The sequence below is a fragment of the Idiotropiscis lumnitzeri genome, chromosome 8 (assembly GCF_059441095.1).
Source record: "Idiotropiscis lumnitzeri isolate Australia: NSW breed Sydney's pygmy pipehorse chromosome 8, RoL_Ilum_1.0, whole genome shotgun sequence".
NCBI lineage: Eukaryota > Metazoa > Chordata > Actinopteri > Syngnathiformes > Syngnathidae > Idiotropiscis > Idiotropiscis lumnitzeri.
In genome coordinates this window covers 9,813,891-9,835,578 of record NC_142398.1, presented here as the reverse complement: position 1 = coordinate 9,835,578, position 21,688 = coordinate 9,813,891, and the positions used below count along the sequence as shown (strand labels likewise).

At 40.1% G+C, this 21,688-nt stretch overlaps 1 protein-coding gene across 6 annotated transcripts in view; it reads left to right on the top strand.

Moving 5' to 3' along the window:
* The window catches only part of npnta (nephronectin a), a 50,436-nt gene extending 29,091 nt beyond the window's left edge, over nt 1-21,345 (top strand). For all 6 annotated transcript variants that reach the window (XM_088302907.1, XM_088302905.1, XM_088302904.1 and 3 more), the window contains 8 exons: nt 1,873-1,992; nt 4,434-4,568; nt 6,581-6,703; nt 11,032-11,454; nt 15,736-15,819; nt 16,966-17,064; nt 18,201-18,460; nt 19,548-21,345. In XM_088302907.1, the coding sequence (XP_088159033.1) occupies nt 1,873-1,992; nt 4,434-4,568; nt 6,581-6,703; nt 11,032-11,454; nt 15,736-15,819; nt 16,966-17,064; nt 18,201-18,460; nt 19,548-19,658 (1,355 nt within the window). In that variant the 3' untranslated portion in view covers nt 19,659-21,345. The remainder of the gene's footprint in view (nt 1-1,872; nt 1,993-4,433; nt 4,569-6,580; nt 6,704-11,031; nt 11,455-15,735; nt 15,820-16,965; nt 17,065-18,200; nt 18,461-19,547) is intronic.
* The last annotated feature ends 343 nt before the right edge of the window (nt 21,346-21,688 follow it).

The window sequence follows — 21,688 nt, the reverse complement described above, 5'->3', positions numbered from 1 at the left end:
AATCTTATTGGCGGCCCTGTAGTGTTTCCCAGCAAGGGAGTAGTTGCCTGTGCATGTCTCCCAATAAATTTCGTCACTCGGCCTAATAACCATTCTCTCCTCGTGTTTTTCCACCTGAATGTCCTGTCATTTCCAGTATCTCACTTGTTTCTTTCATTGCTCACCACTTGAGGCTGTGTTCTGCAGTGCCGCGTGAAGGACGGTCTTAGAATTGTCTCTGCCGCCCGAGCTCTGATCAATAGATCAGTGCAGCATTTAATCAGCCAACTCCAGCGTCCTCAAACTGTGAGCCGTCCACAACTGCTGTGGCAGAACAGGCCTGGATTTTCAATTTCCTCTTCACAGTTAGAAGTTATTGAGATGACATGAGCAAATTCCAGTTGAGCGTATAATTGTGTTGGAGGGATTCCCATGGTCTTGATATGCACAACATGGACCAACAACGTCTTCGCTGATATTGTTAATGGGCCAGAAAATAGATGAGTCAGTTGTAGTTATAGATTTGCAGTATTGGTAGATTCGATTATGTTTAGGCCACATGTCAAACCATATCATTAGTCTGATAACAGGTGATCACCAGCTTGTCACCAGTCAATCATTCAAATAAATTACAGCCAGGTCAGTCGTACATGATAGCGATTACATTTTTGTTGATTGATTTTAAAGTTCCTTCTGATAACGTATTGACGGATAGTTTAGTAGGAAGGGTAAGCATTACTCCTATGACAGAAGATCAATTGATCACAGTTCCAATGATTGATACTATGGATAGGAATAGTGTAAGGGTTAGTTGTCGACTTTCAATCTTTCAATGGCTGGTCGGTCATACAGAGAAATGCTGACTAGAAAAAGATTCTTGGTTGGCTGATGGTTAGTGTCATTTGTTCTGATAATAAACGTTTACCGTATTTTCCGGACTATAAGGCGCACCTGCATATTAGCCACAGCAACTCTCCGGAAAATACACAAATAAATAAGTGAATAAAAATGGTATACAAGCCGCACCAGACTATAAGCCGCAGTTTTCTATGTTGAAAAAAATGAGTTGTTTAACTGCATGTGCAGAACGATTTTGTACTGTGAATGCACCTAAAGGTACATGAACAGATTCTTAAAACAGTGCCTTTTAACGCGGAAATAACTTTGCTAATTAAAACAGAACAGACCCAAGAGAAAAAAAAACATCAAGATTTATTTTCTGAACAATAGAGCACCCCTACCGGTGAAAGAAAAATCCACAGAAAAGCAGCACCGTTGTATTACCCGCATGGTTCAAAATCTAGGAAAAATGTAGCGGCTTACAGTCCGGAAAATATGGTAGGCAGAGATATTGGTTGGATGGGAGGGAGCTAGGATGGCCGAGTGGTCTAAGGCGCCGCGTTCCGGACCCAGTCTCCCCAGGAGGCCTGGGTTCGAATCTCGTGGCTGCCAGGATGGCCGAGTGGTCTAAGGCGCCGCGTTCAGGACCCAGTCTCCCCAGGAGGCCTGGGTTTGAATCTCGAATTTCCCCATTGTGGGACTAATAAAGGCATTATTACATTGGTAGGTTTTGTCTCAAAAGTCAACTGGCAGTCCTGCAATGGATTTTTGATCATTTTGATATATGATGCAGGAATAGGTCTATAAGTGGTTAGATATAATCCGTAGTAAGATAAGTGTGTAAATTCGTCATTGACGATAAATGCAAATCTGAGGTTTTTGAGGTTTTCGCGAGGAACTGGAATGTAACAATGTCGCAGTGTGTTTTGTTCCTTTTGTTTCACCCCACAATCGGCCTTATCCTATGAGGGATAAATTGGTGAGAGCGCTTTCTCTCAGGGCACCAGCTTGTTCTAATGTGTCTTGTTTTCTTTCGTTCTTTCTCACTACCAGACCTTCGCACTTGCAGCATGGCCAACTGCCAGTACGGCTGCGAAGTGCTGAAAGGAGAGGTCCGATGTCAGTGTCCGTCGCCAGGGCTACAGTTGGCTGCGGATGGCAGAACCTGTGTGGGTGAGTGACGTTGGCGACTTTATTTACCTCCTCTGGCTTGAAAGTTGAGCCGCTGGCTGCTCCTTCCTCTCTAGAGCGACTCACGCAATACATCACCAAAAGGAATGCTGTGTTTTTCTCCCCCGTAACAAAGAGAAAACGTTGTTTCATTTCTTTGGCAGAGCTTGTAATTTAAAATAATAAAAATTGGTTCAGTGGAAAAAACGGGGGAGCAAAAACAAATCAGAGCTGGACGTCCTCCAAAATAGAGCCCAGCTATTTTGACCCCGGTGGTTAAACATTTTGATCAAATGTCCAAACCGCCCAAACTCATTCTTTTCATACGTTCCCTCTGACTAGTTTTCATTTCTGCCCTACGGCCCTGTATAACATGTAGGTTGGGTAATTGTAAGACACGGAATGGACATCAGTCATAAAGACAGGAGGAGGAGAAGCAAAACCTGCTGCAGGTGTTGCATGAGATGCTCCACTTCCGTCTCAGTGCAAAAATTTTACGTCTGAGTTTTATGACCATTTTTTTTATTTTAGGACAAGCTGTCCGCCAGAGCTTAAAACAGCAGTCTTCGTTTTGATGGTCCTGGTTGGCATGTGTACCGCAAAACAGAAAGGTTCTAGCTTCGAATCGTTTTACATGCTCCCTGAACAAAACCTGCCATAGCTTCATTGGAAATTCTATGTTGCCTCTTTTTTGGAATTTACACGACATGGTTTAAGTTGCACAATATGATAAATGGTGTAAAATCTGGGGGAAATGCATTAAATGGCCTTTTAACCCATTGACAATGTATTCAAGGTCCAGGTGTAAGATATTCCAAGGTTGCAAACAGAGCGCAATAAACTATTTTGCACAGCATTAGAGCATGTCATCCCACCTTACTGCCGTAGATTGTTTTATATTCATTGTGCAAGTCTAGTCATTTAAGGTTTTTTTTTTTTTAATTTTTAATTATGAAGTTACTACTTGGGCGATAATGTATATTTTTGATAGAATATGGTGCCTTCTGACTTGCCGATGAATTATGGTAATGCTGCTGCTGAAGAAACAGAACTCCGTCATACCCGCCTGAAAGTGACTGCATTTGTGGATTATTAAAATTCTCCTTGTGGATCTTCTGAATTACTTTTTCTATTCAGGATGTGCAATTTATACTTTGCATAGCAAATAAATTATGGCCGAAATTGCATAGCAACTCTGCTCATGTTAGATGTTAGCGTGCTAGCTGTTAGCTTTGCAATAATACATTTATACTGTTACTCCCAGCAAATAGGACAATTTGCTTATATCAATCATACCAACTACGAACATTATAACATCCTGCCCATCTCAGTCGGCTTTAGCACTGCATGTAGCAGCTGTCCTTTGAGGCTGTCCATGTATTGCAGAATTACCACAAAGGACCCACGTGAGTTTTTAGCATGCTAGCATTTAGCATGCTAATTTTACTCTAAAATCTCCACATCCAACATATCTGTCACAAATGGAAAGTTACAGGTTAGCAATCAGGAATTTGCCAAATTATTTGCTGCATTAATATTACCACGATTTGTAGCACCATATCATACATTAGAGTACCTCTCTGTTGTGACAATCACCTCTACATCAGGGAAATTTGTGGTTTATATCGAGTAAGTTAATTTAAATACAATTCTATATTCAAAATATAAAATATTGATTAAATGCAGTCAAATGTAAATGGAAAATAATGAACATTTAAGCACCCTCAAGGGATTTACATTCTCTTTTGCACTGATTGGATGCTTTATTTTTTGTTAAAATCCATGTATATTGTGTTTTTTAAAAAAAGTGTTTGAGCTGAATTTGAGCAGGTAAAGGTAATGTGTCTGTATCAATTATGTGGGTCTGGAATGCATATTGCAATAAACTGAGGTTCATTGTGACTAATTTCAATGACACCATATGGAAAGCGCTTGTGACAGCTCCAGCTGTTGTGAAATGCGCGATATAAATAAAGTTGTATTGTATGTAAACATGCATATTGGTTAGATGTTTTCATGTGTTTAATTAATGTAAACACAGTAATACAAAATGTGGGCAATAATATATGTAAATATTAAAATGTGTCAATATACAAAAAAAAAAAAAGGGCGGAAAAGTGGCTCTGGATTGTAGATTGAGGGTTGAAGTTCAAGCCAAAGACATTGACGTGAAAGGAGAAAGTGACAGGGGCCTCACGGTGGTAACAGGAGCTGTGACTCTTGGCACCCAAAGCCAGACTTGGAATATTCTAGGAACAGCATGTGAGGTCCATTCCCAAACTAGCCCAGACTACAGTCAATCTAATTTTGACTCTTTTTTGTCCCTGCATACTGTAAGAACGTCCTCATGCCCAAAGAGGAGACGCCCACTTCACTGAAAACAAAACACACTGGATGTCGGGTAGAAATAAGTAATAGAGACCTTCTTGTCACCATTTTTGCAGATGTGGATGAGTGTGCAACCGGGATAGCCGTGTGCCCCAGGTTCCGGAAGTGCATCAACACCTTCGGCAGCTACATCTGCAAGTGCCACGACGGCTTTGACCTCCAGTACATCAATGGGAAATACCAGTGCATCGGTACGCGTCACTCACATTTATTTGGTGGAGATTAGGAACCGCAAATTCCAATTCTTGACAATTTACGGTACATTCAACGGCTTATTTCAAAACCCTGAGTGTGGTGGGAAAGAACGAGGCAACTCAAACTCTGTTTAACCCTCTGGGATTTATGCTTGCCATTTGAGTCCACCTCACATCCTTTTTTTAACCGTTTTAGCTGAGGTAATGCAAACATAATGAAACTTCGAGATCTGGAGGTTATGGACTTTTGTCTGATTTTGTCCCTGCGGAACTCCACATGTATCATTGCGAAACTTGGTTGTCACATTGCTATGAATTACACAGTGCGTCCTCTCTGCGAGGTAAGAATTAAACCAAGACCAAGTGCTGAGCCTCAAATACATTTGAAGCTGCCATGCCTCGGGTTAGTTTGAAATCGAAAGTATTTAGAACCATTTATATGCATTGTTTCATCTGTTATCGTAGTGAAACCAAAAGTATCAATTATTGTCTGAAACGCCACGGTGAGTTAAAGTCATCCATGATTAGTGTATTGTCTGCATGATTTACCAAATCAGCCCAAAATTCTGAAAATTCATCAAAAAAGCCGGAGTACGAGCCAGGGGGGGGACAGTAAATGACTGCAAGATAAAACAGCGGCTGCGGATTGCATAATAGGAACTTCAAATGTTTTAACGAGCGCTAAATTTCAGATCAGATTCAGAAAGAAAGGCTACACCCGCCTTTCTTGCTCACAAAATTTGGAGGCAAAAAAAAAATCTGGATTCAACCAGGTCTCGCAATGTCTATTCATGTTAAGATAATGGTCTCTAATGAGGTCATTAACTAACAGGCCTTTCGAGGAGAGTGGTCTAATATTTGACAGACGGAGTTTCAGTGAAATCGGTTAATCCGAATTAATCCCCTTGACACGATCACTAGTCATATTAATAAGATTGCATTGCCTACGTCACATATTGTCCCTCGAGCAACTAAGCGCAACGGGAGGTTATGACTGTAGTAATCTGATCGTTATTTGTCATCTCTGGATTGCAAAACCCCACACGCTTAAAATTGTGTAGCACGACCCCAGTAGAAACTATATGAGTATGAGAAGCAGCAGTATGCGGGATGTAACGTTCTCGTCTACATCAAAAGCAATGTGCGGTGTCTAGAATATCTCTACAGCCTCCATACCCATTTCTACTGGCTCGCTATCCACCTGCAACCCGTCCTGCTCTAACGTGAAATGTCACGGAAGGCTCAAACAGTAATCTATGTTTCTCGAAAAAGTGATGGCGCTTTCCCAGTTAGGGTGAAGGTTGTCCACCTTCAGCAGGTCGGATTGACCTCGGTAGCAAGGCCAATTATGAACAAACGGCAGGTCACTGATTAAGTGAGAATAATCTGCTAAAGCCTCTCATCATTGCCTCTCACATGGGTCCTTGAGACTTTTTCATCCTGGTATGATCGACATGTTCGTCCAATCTCATGGGCTACTGAATGTCTTTTTAGTGTGGGACCCCTCAAATACGATGCTTAAAATTCCACCTGGATAAATTTGTCATTTGGCCAACGCCACAATAAGCAACATTTTAAGATGTTTTTTTTTTTTTACGTTTTTATTAGCTTCATCATATTTGAATCAGTCAAATTCCAAGTTAGAATGCATTCGAGGTCAGCTGTACTGCCTAATACCTCACGTAGAATTTGACTTATCTTGCTCTCCATTGCAGAAGCATCGATACAGAACCTTAATCCAATTTTATGTTAGGCTTTCCAGCTTGAATCAGCATTTTGGACTTTTGGAACCATCCCTTCAATGTTATGGAAAATGTTCATCTGAATGCACAGTATCATCTACATATGGTGTTTAAAGGCGTTCATTGCGTAGGTCAAACCCTTGCCATCCTGCCTTCACGCAATCATCGTTGGTCACATTTGGCCAGCTAATAAGCCTCTGCAGTCGCGTCACGATCGCTCATTCAATTTAGTCTTGTTTGCCCCGTCTCTCCCGTTTTTCCTTTCAGACGTAGATGAGTGCTCTCTGGAGACCGGTCGCTGCGGCGGCTACGCCACCTGCTTCAACACGCCGGGCTCGTACAAGTGCAAGTGCAAAGATGGCTACAGAGGGATGGGCCGCGACTGCAAACGTAAGACAACACGTGAAAATGAGCCGGGAGGAGGCCTCATATGCTGTTTTCTTTGGGGAGGAATAGCCTCAAAAGCTGGGAGCTTATTTTTTGCGAGGATTCTCAGCCCTCTTTTTTGTATCCTTATCACATTTACCCAGAATGATGTCTATTTTAATCAGTCCAAAGTGGCATTGAGCTTGCAAAACGTATTTATTTTGCCTCGCGACTCTCACACAGCCCATTAGTTCCTAGAGAATTATAATCATTGAGTCCTTCAGCAGAAATAAATGGCGTGGCAGTCCAGTGTCCAGGAAGGACATGCCACTTCCTCTCCCCATCATCAAGGGCGTGGGTGGGTGGTGGGGTTCGGGGGGATCCTGTTGCAATATCCAGCGTGGGAATCACATATCAAAGAGCAGCGTAAAATGAGATGGCGACAACTGAGGTACACCGCTTTTGTCCACACGCATTCCTCACACGTGAATCCCGGATGAGGCGACCCTCCCTCTCCCTCTCTGCACTCCCTTCACCCGCCAACGCCACAGACCCCCATCACACTTCCTGACGTGAAGAATGCGCAGGAGGACAAAAGGACAAAAGTCCATGACATCATCAACATGTGGTCTGCGTGTGGTCTGTGCCCCAGTGTTGGGGACTGAAGTCTTCTAACTTGACTCAAGTCCGATTTTATGATTTGACTTGCTTGGCTAAAACTTCTGAAAGACTCTTAGTTAACTTTGACTTTATATTCATGATTCTCAATTTGAATTGAACACGAGCTATCTTACTTGTGGACTTCACTGTTTACACTGAAAAATAACCACCTATGGGTCAAAAATGGACCGGTCCACTAATTTGGCCATCATCTTGAGTTGATTTTTACAAGACGGACAATTTTTGTACAAAACCACCCATTTTGGTCGGGTTGTTTTCTCTGCAAAAACAACACAGGAATTTGGGTTAAATTGACCCAAGTAATGGATCGGTCCATATTTGACCCAAGGTTTTTTTTTAGGGTTTACAGTTCATAATTTGCATTTTCTAGACAGTGTGCCATTTGTTTAGTGTTTGAAAGAAGTTGTTTTTTGTCATGTGTGCGGACTTGGCAACACACCAAGGTCATAATGCGGAGTGCAGAGGCCACTGCATGAAACGCATATCATGAAGGTAGCTACGAAGATTATTAAACTCAAAATAAATGACGCAACTACAAAATATACCATGCGCCAATCCACAGTTAATGCTAATGACCATTATGGAACACCGTGTTTGATCCAAAAATATTGAGCTTCTTATATGTAAAACTTTTGTTTTCATAGATTGAAGTGGACAAGAGTAGTAACGTGCATTGGAATTTTGGCAACGATCGGTCGCTGTTTTAGACGACGGAACTGACAAACCGAGCAATATTAAAATACAGTATTATCAAAAAAAAAAAAAAAGACATTCGAGACGGAAAAAAAAACGAGCCGAGCTCCAAAAGGGGGCGTTCCAATTTGTCATAAATCTCATCACAAAAAAGCCCTTAAATCACGACAGAGTCTCTTAGGAGGTAGAATTTTAGTACAGATGTCATTTTTACATGCATACTTATTGTATAAGTGCCAATGCTCAACTGTATCAAATGTCCGTTTCTGCTCATGGATAGCTTGTCAAGCATTTCTTAAGCTTCCCATCATTTATGCGTTTAATTGGGAAGACAATGTCATAAATAAATACAGAGTCTGTTTAAAAAAAAAAACAAAAAAAACTGTGATCTTGTATTACTATAGCTAACTAACACAAGCACAGATACTGAGTGCAAAGTGACAAAAAGAAAGTCACGACACACTTCTTTTTTTCTATTTTTTTTTCAGGGATCATACAGACAAAAGTGCGCATTTGACAGCTTCGGTGTTGCAGTTGTAAAGATAGCATTCCTTTCCTCATGCCTTTCCAAATAACATAACTGCAAATTTGCCGCCTGTTTCCGTCAGAGGTTCTGTGCCAGTTTGGGAAGCTTTATGGCCTCCACAGTGTTCCAATGAATGCTATCATTTCTCGAAACAGAAACTGTTTTTGACGAACGGTGGAGCAGATCGCCCACTAGTCCCACCAGTGATCAAAACATGCAACTCCTCAAGCAGATCGCACTGAGCAATGGAAAGTCGGTTAGTTAGCCTTGGGCAAGGGAAGGCTTCCAAAAACTGCATGTCGTATGCTGATGGCGTCACGTTTGTCTGAATGATATCTGCAATGAAATAGAAAAAAGGAGGTACCGTATAGTATGGCTACGTCGTGACTGAGCCAGATTGTATGACTTGACTTATGATTCGCTCAACCCAACTAATGACTCGACTCCACTCGCTTATAATTTACATGACTTTCTTGATTTTTGCCAGAGACTTCATTGAAACTTAAAGGTTAAGTGTTGAGACGTGAATTGCATATTCTGACTACTGTAACTCCCCCCTCCTCTCTTTGTGCCCCCTCTTATTGTTGGTTTTCTCCCACAGTCCAAAAGCAAGGATGTCAGGTTCATCGCAGACGTTTGTGTGGGCATAAGCTATTGTTGGGGAGATTTTATTTTTTTTTAGATTTTATTTTCTGGGGGATGGCAGTCAAGGATCGGATAGGAACGGGAAATTAGACAGACTCACAGGAAACAAGTCCAAAAATCTCACTCGAGTGGAAGGAACCTTTCAAGGTCAAACAAATCCATTCTGGTGTTTTGTTCAGCCCCCATCTACCCCGATTGGTATGCAATTATTTCTCATAGTAATAATGTAAATGGCCTTCCTTGTTTGGAGTTTGTGTAATCTCCATGTTTCTCCTACGTTTATAACGACTTGTAAATGATATTATTTGAAGACTATTTTTTATTTTTTTTTTACTTTCTTACCCTTCTGTGGGTGATGCCGCTCGCTCTCACACACAAAGAATTACCAAAAAATATATATATATATCAAACATGAACTACTTTTGTTGTTGTTGTTGTTTTTTTTTTTTTTTAATGTTTGAGGCACATTTTTCCATGTGTGTTACAAAGTACATCATTCCACACAGCTTCCAAAAATGTGTGACCCATGATTGGTCACGTGCTGAGCCCTGAGCAACCGTGTTGTCATTTCCAGTGGGCCTGCATAGAACATATTCTTGTAACAAAAAAAAAAATGTTTGGGTTAGCTACCCCTTTAAAAGTTAAATACAACTGAACCGTTTCACACTGCACTCACCCAGTGAAAGAGTCACGTTGCTGGGCGAACAGATGGCGGCACCGGAGTGGCCCATATTTGGAAGGGCGGAAGTCTGCTAGGAAGTAACTTCTAGACTCGTCACTGGTCCAGAAGTAAACCGCATCTCCACAAGATGTATCCTCAGTCTTGCAAAAGAAAGACATATTCATGTTCATTAAAGGAGGACGGGAAGTTGACAAAAAAGGGAGTGAGAGCAACCTTTGGCGAGTGGATCGGTTGGAATTTGGCGTGATGAAACTCACCACATTGGATAGGGTGCATTGTGTATGTGTCGCGATGGCTTGATGCCTTGAATAGAAAACATTTCCATTTGAAAGCGGCACCGCCGTCACGTCAGACAAGCGATGTTTGCGGACCCACACGGGTTAATTGAACAAAGATAATGGAAGAAACATTGATAAATCCCATGGCTCAGTTTCCCGAGCGTTGGGACACAACCAAGCAATCATATAGTTAAATATTTAAGAAGACATCGCGATGGGCTGCCTAAAGTTTGTGTTTTGCTCGCTGATGCTTGGGCCAACTCTCTGAAAGAGGCGTTCAAACTGCTCTCTGCTCAGTCTGAAATACACCCCGAATCGGTCATCCAACGACTGCTGCTCATGGTTGAGATTGAACCCTCTAATTTCCTTTTTTTCCACTGCTGCTCGTCTCCTCCTCTTCATAATGAGCATGGCCAAGTCTTTCTTTTGCATAGTCCAAAATGTATCAACATCAATATGATGGCGCACAATTGACAGAACATGAGTCAAAGTCTTTACGCCACAGTTGGTCACGTTAGTTTCAAAAAATTTTTTTCAATTTTTGTGTAACTTGCGTACCCATTTATTCCACACAGAAGGAAATATTTAATGTAAATGGTTGTGTGTTGACATGCACCCTGCTTCTGTCGCCAAAAGTCCCCCAGTGACTTTGAACAGCTATAAAACCACCCGTGGCTGTGAGACGTGCCACTTTAGTTAAAGAGAGACATTTGGGGGACATCATAGGTTTGAGGAAGCGATTTAATACATATTAAAAGTGTCGTTGTGCCACTTAATGGCCAATCGTCTGCCTCATTAAATCCTCACAACTTGTTCGAGCTTCATCTGCACGTTGTTGTCATTCCAGCCATTCCCAATGTGGCCATAGACCCGCCAAGGCCGGGCAAACTGCCTCCCAGCTTCCACAACCACCTGCCCGACATCGACCAGAGGCGGACCACCACCACGCTACGTCCGCCGGTGACCCACAGGAGGGTGTTCACCATCGCCCCCAAAACCACGACGACCGCCGCCCCAACAACGCCGACGACGACGGTGCCTCAGAGGAGGATGACGACGACAACGCCGCGCAAGGAAGCGACACCAAAGCCGTTCGTCCCCACCAGGAGGCCGCCCGCACCCACTCGCGAGCCCTACGTCCCCCCAAAAGCGGTGACCCCCACCAGACGTGCCCCAATGACGACTCCACCACCAGCACCACCTCCGCAGGCGACCACTGTGGACAACATCATACACAAGGATGTAACCAAGCAACGAGGCGACGTGCACAGTAAGTTTTTTTTTTTCGTTCCTTCCTCTTCCCGCAGCATGAGTAAAAAACATTTTGCGGCTTTTAGTGGAATTATAGGCCATTTAGAAAATAATGTTTGTGTATTTTATGTCCATCCAGAGGCAGCAAGAAGATTTAAGAGATACTTTGCTAATAAAGGTTATACATCTGACTTTAAAAGTACTTTCAGACGCTTAGATATGTTTGAGACGGGTCGTAAAGCCCATTATTTTTTGCTCGTCATTATTATTATATTCACTTGAGAACACTTCAAAGTAAAAATGTGGTCCTCATTCAAAACATTAGTGGTGCGGCTATTGAGCGTCTGAACAAATGAGAATGTCGAGAGTTCATTTCAAAAGGCGAATCTCACATTGAATTGATTGACTACACGAGTAGTGGGCAAACTACGGCCCGGGGGCCACATGGGACCCGTTAAACCTTTTAATCCGGCCCGCTGAACTAAAAAAATTTAAATGATTAAACCTTGTTCATGTTTTATTTTCTAAATACTTTGGTGTGCCAAAGACAGATATTTTGTTGAAATGCTTTTGTTTTGCTTTTCAAATTAAAATAAGTATTTTTTTTCTCCGATGAGGTGAGGTTACCAAAACACTCCATCCAAGTTTTGGCATTGGAAGCGCTGCTACTGCATGAAGTGCATCAATGATAAATAGCGAGCTACCTTGGAATGGACCTGAAATCTTAAATATTCAGCTCAAAATATCAGTTTTATGTAACAGCCTAAGTTTTAGGAGCCTATCATGAATTGACCCACAACAAAGTGTCACAACCCCATACGCAAAAAGACAAGAGAAGTCTGCCATTTTGGTTTGAAGCAACCATTTTAGCGGAATGTTGCAACATTTTCAAAGGTTCTTCAATGGCAGACGTGTCTTGGAGATTTTGAAAATCCAGCCCCTGAAGCTAGTTTAATTTACCATCGATTTAGGAGACATGTATATCATGAGTAGTAAAAATTTGTACCCGAAAAGACACACAAAGTTTGAAACAGATAATTTAAGTTCACTTTGTTCATTTCCAAGAGTCCTTCAAAGATTTTATGTCATCACATTTTATGACTGGCCATAAAACCCCAGACCTGGATTAACTCAAACTTTTTTGGGTGCCCGCTACCTAAAAAACTTAATCCAGTATTTTATTAAATATTTGCCATTTTGGGGGCCCTCAACAAGCCCCAAAGCATCTCAATATTTGTTTAATGTGCGTATTCTGGTGATAATATTTTTTGGGCCTTAACCTAACCTCAATACTTGCTTAGTAGCACCCCCTTGAAAATGATCAAATACAGTATTAGCCTCAAAACCAGTTGTACCAATTTACATTTTCTTGTTACGGGCCCAGTATGTAAAGTTTTTCCAAGCTCATGGTGGAATTGTGTAAATTTTAGCACTCCCAAATATTTTCCCACCATTTTATAGGGCGATTATCCAAAGTGGCCCTAATCAGAAATGTGTATCCTAGACAGATGGGTGACACTAAATTATGAAACTTTTTTTTCCGTCTGATATGGATAGAGCATGCAGTCAAAGATTGATGATCATTTTTGAGCATCTGCCGCTTAAAAAGGGGAACAAAAAAATCGTCTGGGGATGCAGGGGCCGTTTGCCGTTTGTCACTGCTGGTAGCTTCAATTTAATATTTTCCTTTTTTTTATTTGATTTATTTATTTTTTTTCATCTAACAAGGACATCAATGGCATTCTTTTTTTTTTTTCGGTTCAAGTGAGTCCGATATGAACTAAACTTGAAATTCGTGCAGCTGCAAATTGGTTGTTGCAGGTAAGATGTTTGCGTGGGCAGATGGTGGCACATAATTAGAAAGGGATGTGGGGGGTAATAGGGGCGGAGAGAGGATTTCATTAGCACCTGTCTGAAGTCACAGCTTCCAGGAGCTGATTTTAAGAGTCGACTCCCCCACTGAGCAGTTATTCATATAAGCGCTCGCAAATGAAAAGGAAGGAGCCTCAAGCCGCCGCGTGCATATTTATAGAACTTCATCATTCGGTATAAATTGTCATCGCTATCAACGCGATCATCTTAATGCAAACATGTTGCAGTCAGTGAGCACATACAACACGGTTAACTTTAACGTCGAGGCAGTTCATCTCAGTCATTTGAACAAAATAATGAATAAAACATTTGAGGAAATAAATATATCTGTATAAATAAATGCCACACCCTGAATGTCAGATAATCTCTGCAGTTAATTAAATAATTACATGAGTTATAGTTTTAACACATTTCCTCTCACTGTGTTCCGCCATTTTGTTTTGAGACGCTACTCTCGTGTGACCCGTGAAGTCTTCTAAAATTGTGGGGGGGGAGCCGATATTAAAAGGATTGATATATGGCTTTATGAAGCGATCTCAGGCTATGGAAAGGAAAATCGATTCAAATCAATATTGTGATTTTTTTTTTTTTTAAATAATGTTTGCAGATTTATGGAGCAGCTACTGTATTGCACATTGAAATGACCTGATTCCGACTTGTTGATGATGAGCATTTTTGTTCATTCAAGATGTGTGCATCAATATTGTATCCACGAAGTATTTCTCCATTTCTAAAGGTGTCCTCTAATTTCTAATTACCGTATTTCCTCAAATAGTGTGCACAACTCTAATAGACACCATGACCCCAATTAATGACCATGTGCGGCATCCACTTTAAGAAATTAAACTGGCACCCCAATTACAATGCAAAATGTAAAAAACATTTCTACTTTTATTGCATTTCAGTAAATAATCTCTTTGGCTTTAACTCTTTGGCCCAATTAATCAGCAGGTGCACAAAACGCTCCCACTAATAAATAACCCAAACCCTGCACTCTAAATACGCTTGTGGATATTCTAATTCATCCAGGTCATTTCTTTCTAGAAGCACTGAATCGATCGCACTCTTAATAAAACGTGTGGTACTCAAGTGTCTAAAGTAAACCAAGGATTTATAGGACAGTTGAGTCCCCACCTGCTATTTGTAGTGGATAGGGACCGTGCAAGCTTGCTAATAGCAAAAACTAGCATGGAATTGATTCCCTTTGATGCATTAAAATTTTTTATTTTTTTTTAACCCTAAAAATTCTTTAAAAAAATTTTTTTTGAAAAGCGGGCATAACTGTCCACATAAGTGTTTTCCACAAAAAATGGTGGTTTGCTCATAAAAAAAAAAAAAATACGAAATAAAAAGTGTGGCTTAACGTGAGTATTGGGGAGTGTCCACTATATGACCTAATTTCCATAAACAGATACCATAGCCACATTCATCACTGCGCGCATGATGAATTGGCAACAGGGTGTGTCCAAATAGCAGAAATACATCTCCTTACAGGTCGTCCATGAGGAAGAGGATAAATATGTGCTCGTGTCTAATAAGAGGACGGTTGAAGAGTATTTTCAGCCTCTTCCCTCAGAGTTCAAGTTACACTTTCTTTAATCAGGATCCTTTTATTTATACACACTTTGACCGGATGTGTGATATCCAAGTAGAAGGAGGGTGGGAGGTGACGTGGTTTAGGTACATTCCTTCAAAGACCATCTGCGTATACACACACACACACACACACACGGAGCACGGGATGCCAAGGATCGCTGGAGGTTCTGGTGCAAGTCCGACCTCCTCCTCCAACACTTGCATGGATTTAATTCAGACGTCCTGCCAGCATTTATGACTCACTTTTTGGACCCATTAGAGTTCACATGCGTCTGGAACTGGCTTAGCACACAGGAGGCTCGATGTATTATTATTAAGCATGTCTCATTAGATCATGCTGAGAAAAGGATCGATCCACCCTGAGGCTGCCCTTAGTCGTTTGCACCTCCAGCAGCATGTGGCAGCATGTCTTAAATGTTTTTTACAATTAAATCTTTTGCCATATTTGTCCAACATTTCACCTCACTATGAATAACAAACTAAAAATCAAAATAGCTGAAAATTATTGGAATGAATGTAACATTTAATAATATATGACAACTATTCCTTAAATGTTGATCCTTAGTTCTTTACTAAACTCCAACGGAGCAGGGCAACAAACAGCTTGAAGCAAGCACACTCTGCATCTTTTTTTTTTGAAGAACTGCCCGTAATCTGTCAATCTGAAAACTCACAAGTTAATTTTTGCACACGCCACAAAGGCAAAAAAAAATCAACAGAGGGTCGGCTTGTGTCTCACAAAACTCATAAGTTGCGGCACTCGTCAATTCAAAAGGTATCAGTGTATTGCCTTTTCTTCGCATAATCATCTAACCACGTTTTGTCTCCTCAGTCCCGCGGAACAACGACCTCAACACGGTGCTGGACTTTGACATCGAGCTGGGCAACACGGCCGATGAAGCCAAAGACGACGCCGGTAAGCTTGCGTGCGTCACGCGTTCCTCCGAGTCACATGTTCAGCCATTGCTTCACACATCTCTTCGACTGGCCTCCAAGTGAGTCCAGAGTGTGACTTTGAACATCTTCTGCTCCGACAAAAATGATGGATGTTATTCCTGTAATGTCATCGTCACGGCAACATCATCTCTCGTCATTGCGTGCTGTGACTGCATGTAGGATTTTTTTTTTTTGATATAGCACATTTATTTTCACAGCTTTTTGTTTCTTTTTTAAATTAACCACTTAATCACAACAGTGAGCTTGAGAGTCAAACTGCTGCCATACATTACAGTAATGCATTTAACTGTCAAACAAGTGTATAAACAAATTCACCATGTTGAGTAAATATTGCAAAAAGAAAGAAAAATGCATTACATTTTATTTTTGCGAGAAAGAGAAAAAATTGCATAGAGCAGATATGCAGAATGTAAAACAAACAAACATCATGTAACCAAAATAAAATGTGCGCCATTGTATTGATTTTTCTCAGTTAATCGACAAAGAATGAGAAAAACATTTTAGATTACAGAAATAAGATAATTTTATAATTGTACCATGTGTTATGGCGAATGTCTTCTAGCAGAAGATCATTGTTTGTTATTTTAGTCATGTAACTTTCAAACTTCCGTTGTGGTCAGGTTTGCGTCATTTGACCTAAATTTTAGGTGAAATTATTGGAATTTCAAAACCTGAATTAGTTCAAATTAGATGGGTTTATTTTACGTAAGCTTCATTGTACGAGCTGCGGTGATACTTATTTGTGATCGTCATCAAAAAAAAAAAATCTTGATCGACATAAATTATGCTGATCACCGACTTTATCACGGAATTTGATTGATCGCGATCAGAGCACCACTAGTTATTTCTTATAGCTTGTGACTTTATTCTCCTAACTTTCAAATGTCTGTGGCATTCAGGCTTTTCTCATAACTTGAACGAATGAATTCTTTTCAAAGATTTTTTTCCCAAATTTCTGAAAAAGTAATCTCTTAAATATGCATTTCTTTGTCGAAATAATTCACAATGAAAATCTCCAGAAGAAATAAAACTTTTACTTGACAATTCTGTCTCTGCTTGAAGCTGTTTTTGCATCTCAAACTTTGTCCGTCCTCCACCGGGTCAGATTCGGGCTTCCTGAGCTGCTCCTTTGACGACGGACTCTGCGGCTGGATCAGGGACAAAGACGGAGACGTGCACTGGGAGACAACGCCCGACCCGGCAGGTAATGAGCTGTTAGTGTTACGCAATGTAAACAGCGCATCCATTTTAGATTAAATGACTTGAGACAAGATGGAGATCTCGTACGCCGACGAGATGCCAATGTGTGACACGTTTGACTCAAATTACAGTCATTTTTGTGCTTTAGCTTCACATGAGGTGGACATGTTTGGATTCTGATGATGTGAGTCAGTAGTGGACACACACGAAGTCACTCTCCGACGTGCTCGGAATGACTGGTGATTCTGCTAGACTGCAGAGTGCTACTTTGAAGTTACACTTAAAATAGAATAAATCGTGAAAACATAGACATTATTCTTGGGAAAAAAATCATTCATCCAGAATATTTTTTTTTCATAAAACAAATAATTATTAAATATATCTATTAAATTAAAAATAGATGAAATAATTTATTAATAAATAAATAAACATGAAATAAAATAAATAAAACATATCATGTTGCAGTTCTACAAGGTAAGGGTTGTTGTGATGGAGAGTTCAGCATGGAGTTGGCTCTCGGAAGAGTTGAGATGCTGTAACAAAACGTAGTCTTATACTGCCAAGCGGCACACTCCAGACTGAGCTGCACAATTGAAGGAGAAAGTGTGACAAGAGTTTCTTTCTAATTCTATTAAATTGTCATTCCTCACAGGCTGTGACTTTGCAACTTATCGTTTTCAGTTTTTTAGAATTTCTTTTTCCTATTTGTCGATAAAAACGTGAATTCCCTTTTGTAAAAAATACTGCAACTTTCTTCTCGTACTATTTTGTGACAGTCAAAACTTATCTGAAGAAACGTAAATGGTCCACATAAAAATATATTTGCATCAGCTCAGTAATAAGTGATTCTCTGAGTTGTATGGGGACAACTATAGTGGTAGACAGGCTCCCTCTAGTGGTAAGAATCATTGCCTGAATAGAGTTCAGTTATATTTCACTTTTTGCTTTTAACCCATTTAGATTTTTTTTTTCATTTTAATTGAATGTGCAATAGATATTTATTTGTTATGGATTTTCCTGCATATTAATAAAACATCTGTTTCGTTTTTTATGACCACAAGTATTTTTTTTAGGTGGTGCCAATCTCAATCCTGAAGAATTTTGTTTTACTTTGACTGAAAGGAGGCGTTTCTTTTCCAGGCGGTCGCTACCTTACCATCCCCGAAGTGGGCAACAAGAGGACGGGGCGAGGGGCGAGGCTGGTCCTCCCGTTGGCTCCACCCTGGAACGAGGGCAACCTTTGCCTGTCCTTCCGCCACAAGCTAGCAGGTCACCACGTCGGCATGCTGCAGGTGTTCGTGAAGAAGGGCGCCCGCTACAGCCCAGCCGTGTGGGGGAGGACGGGTGGCAACAGCTGGAGACACACCCAGATAACGCTGTGGGGAACAGGCCTGGAGAGCGTAAGTAAAACTCAGCAGAGGCTTGAATCAGTTCTAACTTATTGTCGGCTTCGCACTTCCCTTTGTACTCATTTGCATAGGCCCCACCCCCCACCCCCCAACTCGCAACTCGTTTTCTTGGGCTATTAAGACTTTATTCAAATGTGATGACTCATGTTCGTTTTGGAATTTTGACAATCATTTGTCAGAATTGCAACTTTATTGTAAGATTGCAATTTATTTTCGCGAAAATAAACAAATATTTTTGAAAATTCTTTTTTTTTTTTACTTGCATTTGTTTCCTTTAGTTTTGCATGTCAATCTGCTATTTGCTGTTTAAAATTCTACCTGTACCCTTGAAGGATTACAATTTTTTTTTTCAAATATACAGTCATACTAAAACAAATTCCGTTTTTTTTTTTTTTTGTATGACTGTATACAGTATGCTGTTCTGGCGAAAATAAATCAATAAAAACAATATAGAGTCCTGGACAAAATGATCACTTTGAAAAACATGATGAACATTTTTGTTCTGATTGATAAACTAGACGACAACATAACTCCCCAATTCCAAATACAAATTTTGTCCTTCAGAGCATTTGCAGAAAATGAAAAATGGTTAAAATACCTCAGTGTGTATTTATTATTATTTTTTGTCTCCTATTTTTCGCATGCATACATATATTCTCTGAGTAAAAACAAATGCTCATTTTGCCCCCCCAAAAAACACCTTGTTTTCCGCATTACAACATTAGTCATTGAAAAAAAAATGGAAAATGTTCTCAAAATTTTTAAACCCACCCCCAAAATAGCTTATTTCCTATATTTTATAAATTTTTATTTATTTTTTATTTCCATGACTTCTCTCTAATGTGTTCAGATTCACTTGGGAATTCTTCTCATGCTACAATTTTCGTCCCCAATTTAATTAAACCTTTTTTGGTCACATTGGATTTTTATTTTTGTCTGTTGCTTTCAAAATCATGGTTAACATTTGAAACTTTGTTTGTAATTTTTAATAGAATTTTTTGGAAATCTCAATAAGCTAGACTTTTATTTCAAATTTATTCCTCCACCTAATGCTGAACTGTGACCGTGCTCCCGACAGGTGGTGCTGAAGGGCGAGCGTGGACGGGGACGAAGTGGCGAGATGGCGGTGGATGACATTTCGCTAGCGAAAGGCTCCTGCACGGACGATCGCGACCCGACGAGTCTTTGACGTGGCGGCTCCAGGGAGAAAACAGGAAGAGATAATAACAATTCAAAGATCATCTCGATGAGCGGTGACTCTTGGTTGGACTCCTCTTCGTACTTGGCGCCCCCTAGCGTCCAAACCAATGAACAGCAGCACAGCGTGCTTCTCGAAATACAACTGAACTCGACGTCAGTCTCATCTGACTTGGAGGCCTGTGGTTGCCATGGTAACATGCACCTACAACCCTACCGTCCCACCGCTGCCCGTTTTGTCGCTTTGCTTAATTGCTGCGGTGATACCAGTGGGGTTCGTTTTCCGAGTCATCTGATCAGATCAAAATTACATTGGACTATCGGGTCCACTTTATGAAATTAATCTAGAAGCAAGTTAACTTAAGTTGCTATTCAACAACATAAAGTTGCGAGAACAAAGACATTTTACCGGAACCACATTGATATTTATGTGCGGAAAAATAATGGCATATTGCTGAGAAGAAATCATGGTTTGGTTTGTATGAGGAAAAAGTGGTTTGCATCAATTAATTTGACTTTTTAAGATGCTTTAGTTACATTTCTACAAGGAAAAAAAGTTGCAGTATTGCGAGAATTACATGTTATTTTCCATTTATAAGCAAAAAGTTGCAATTTTCTGTGGCTGGAAAAAAAGTCATTTAGAAAAAAAGGCAAAAGATGCAAAAAATGTAAGATTATTATGTAATGGAAATTATATGAGAATAGAGATGACATTTTGCAAGAACAAAGATTAAATATATGTAGGTGAAAATATTAAATAAAATAAACTAAATAAAATAATAGTGTCAAAATAAATTGGATGTTTTACCAGAATACAGAAAAATATTTAATTTCTGAAATGATTGCGCAATTTCATGAAAAAGTTATATATTGAGAAAAGTTTAATCATGATCAAGAAGTCAAAAATTTACTCTGAGAACTAAAATAATGACAATAAAATTGGAAATTTGATGTGGGCAAAATAGAATTAGAAATATAATAATATTCTGTAGTATTAAACCTTTTTTTCCTCTCAACAAATTTGCACTCTCCTTGTTGTAAAATCGAGCCAGCCGAATTTTATTTTCATAAAATTGCAACTTTTTCCTCCCTCCTAATTACTTGTCAAAATCCGTGACTTGATTCTCATGATATAGTGGTCGTTTTTCTTTTAAACAGTGCAGCTATTGCCATACTTTCTTGTCGCAGGATTTCATGCAAAGTGCTACAAGCTTTATTTTTTTAAATTGCAATCTTTTTGTGTTTCTACGTGTCACGTGATCAGTCCATTGCTTTATACCGTTTGCTAGACTGTACAATTGTTGTCTATCAAGTGCCGTTTGTTTCAGACAACTGTTAAGGCTTTTACAAATTGTGAGTGTTAATGTACGTACTCAAATGCAACCATTCATTGTGTGCTTTCGACATACTGTAAATTCACTCTTGCGAAATAATCACACTCCAAAATGCTAGTGATACTTTTTAATTGAACACCATGCTTACAGTAGATTGCTGAAGTACTTTATCAACACTCCCCTAAGCGGTAAAGCACATTTATTGAATGCTTTGATGATGAAGGGCACTGGATGTTTTTTGGGTTTTTTTTGTTTTGTTTGTTTTTATACGTTATGTCATATGCATGTTCACCATATTCAAAATGAGCGCAGAGCCGATTGTAAATAAAACGTGTTTGACTGACAGATAGTTTGTATGACATTTTTTTTTTGTACATGTAGCAACACTAAGATGAAACGTGCATACCAAAAACCGCTCCATATATTTCTATTGTTCAATATTGACCCAACCTGACCCACTCGGCAAGTCATGCATTCATTGGAACCTCCAAAGTCAAATGCCCCCGAAAGTCGTTCAATTTGGAGTTTTCGGGTGCTTATTGTGGTGTGATCTGTTTGTATGCACTGTATGGTGATGGTTTAACCCAGACACCCCCTTATGTTTTGGTATGGTCCATTGACCTTATCGGGGGCAATGGGCGGGCGCTACGGGGATCAGTTAGTTCAGTGAATGTCCAGTTAAAGTGAA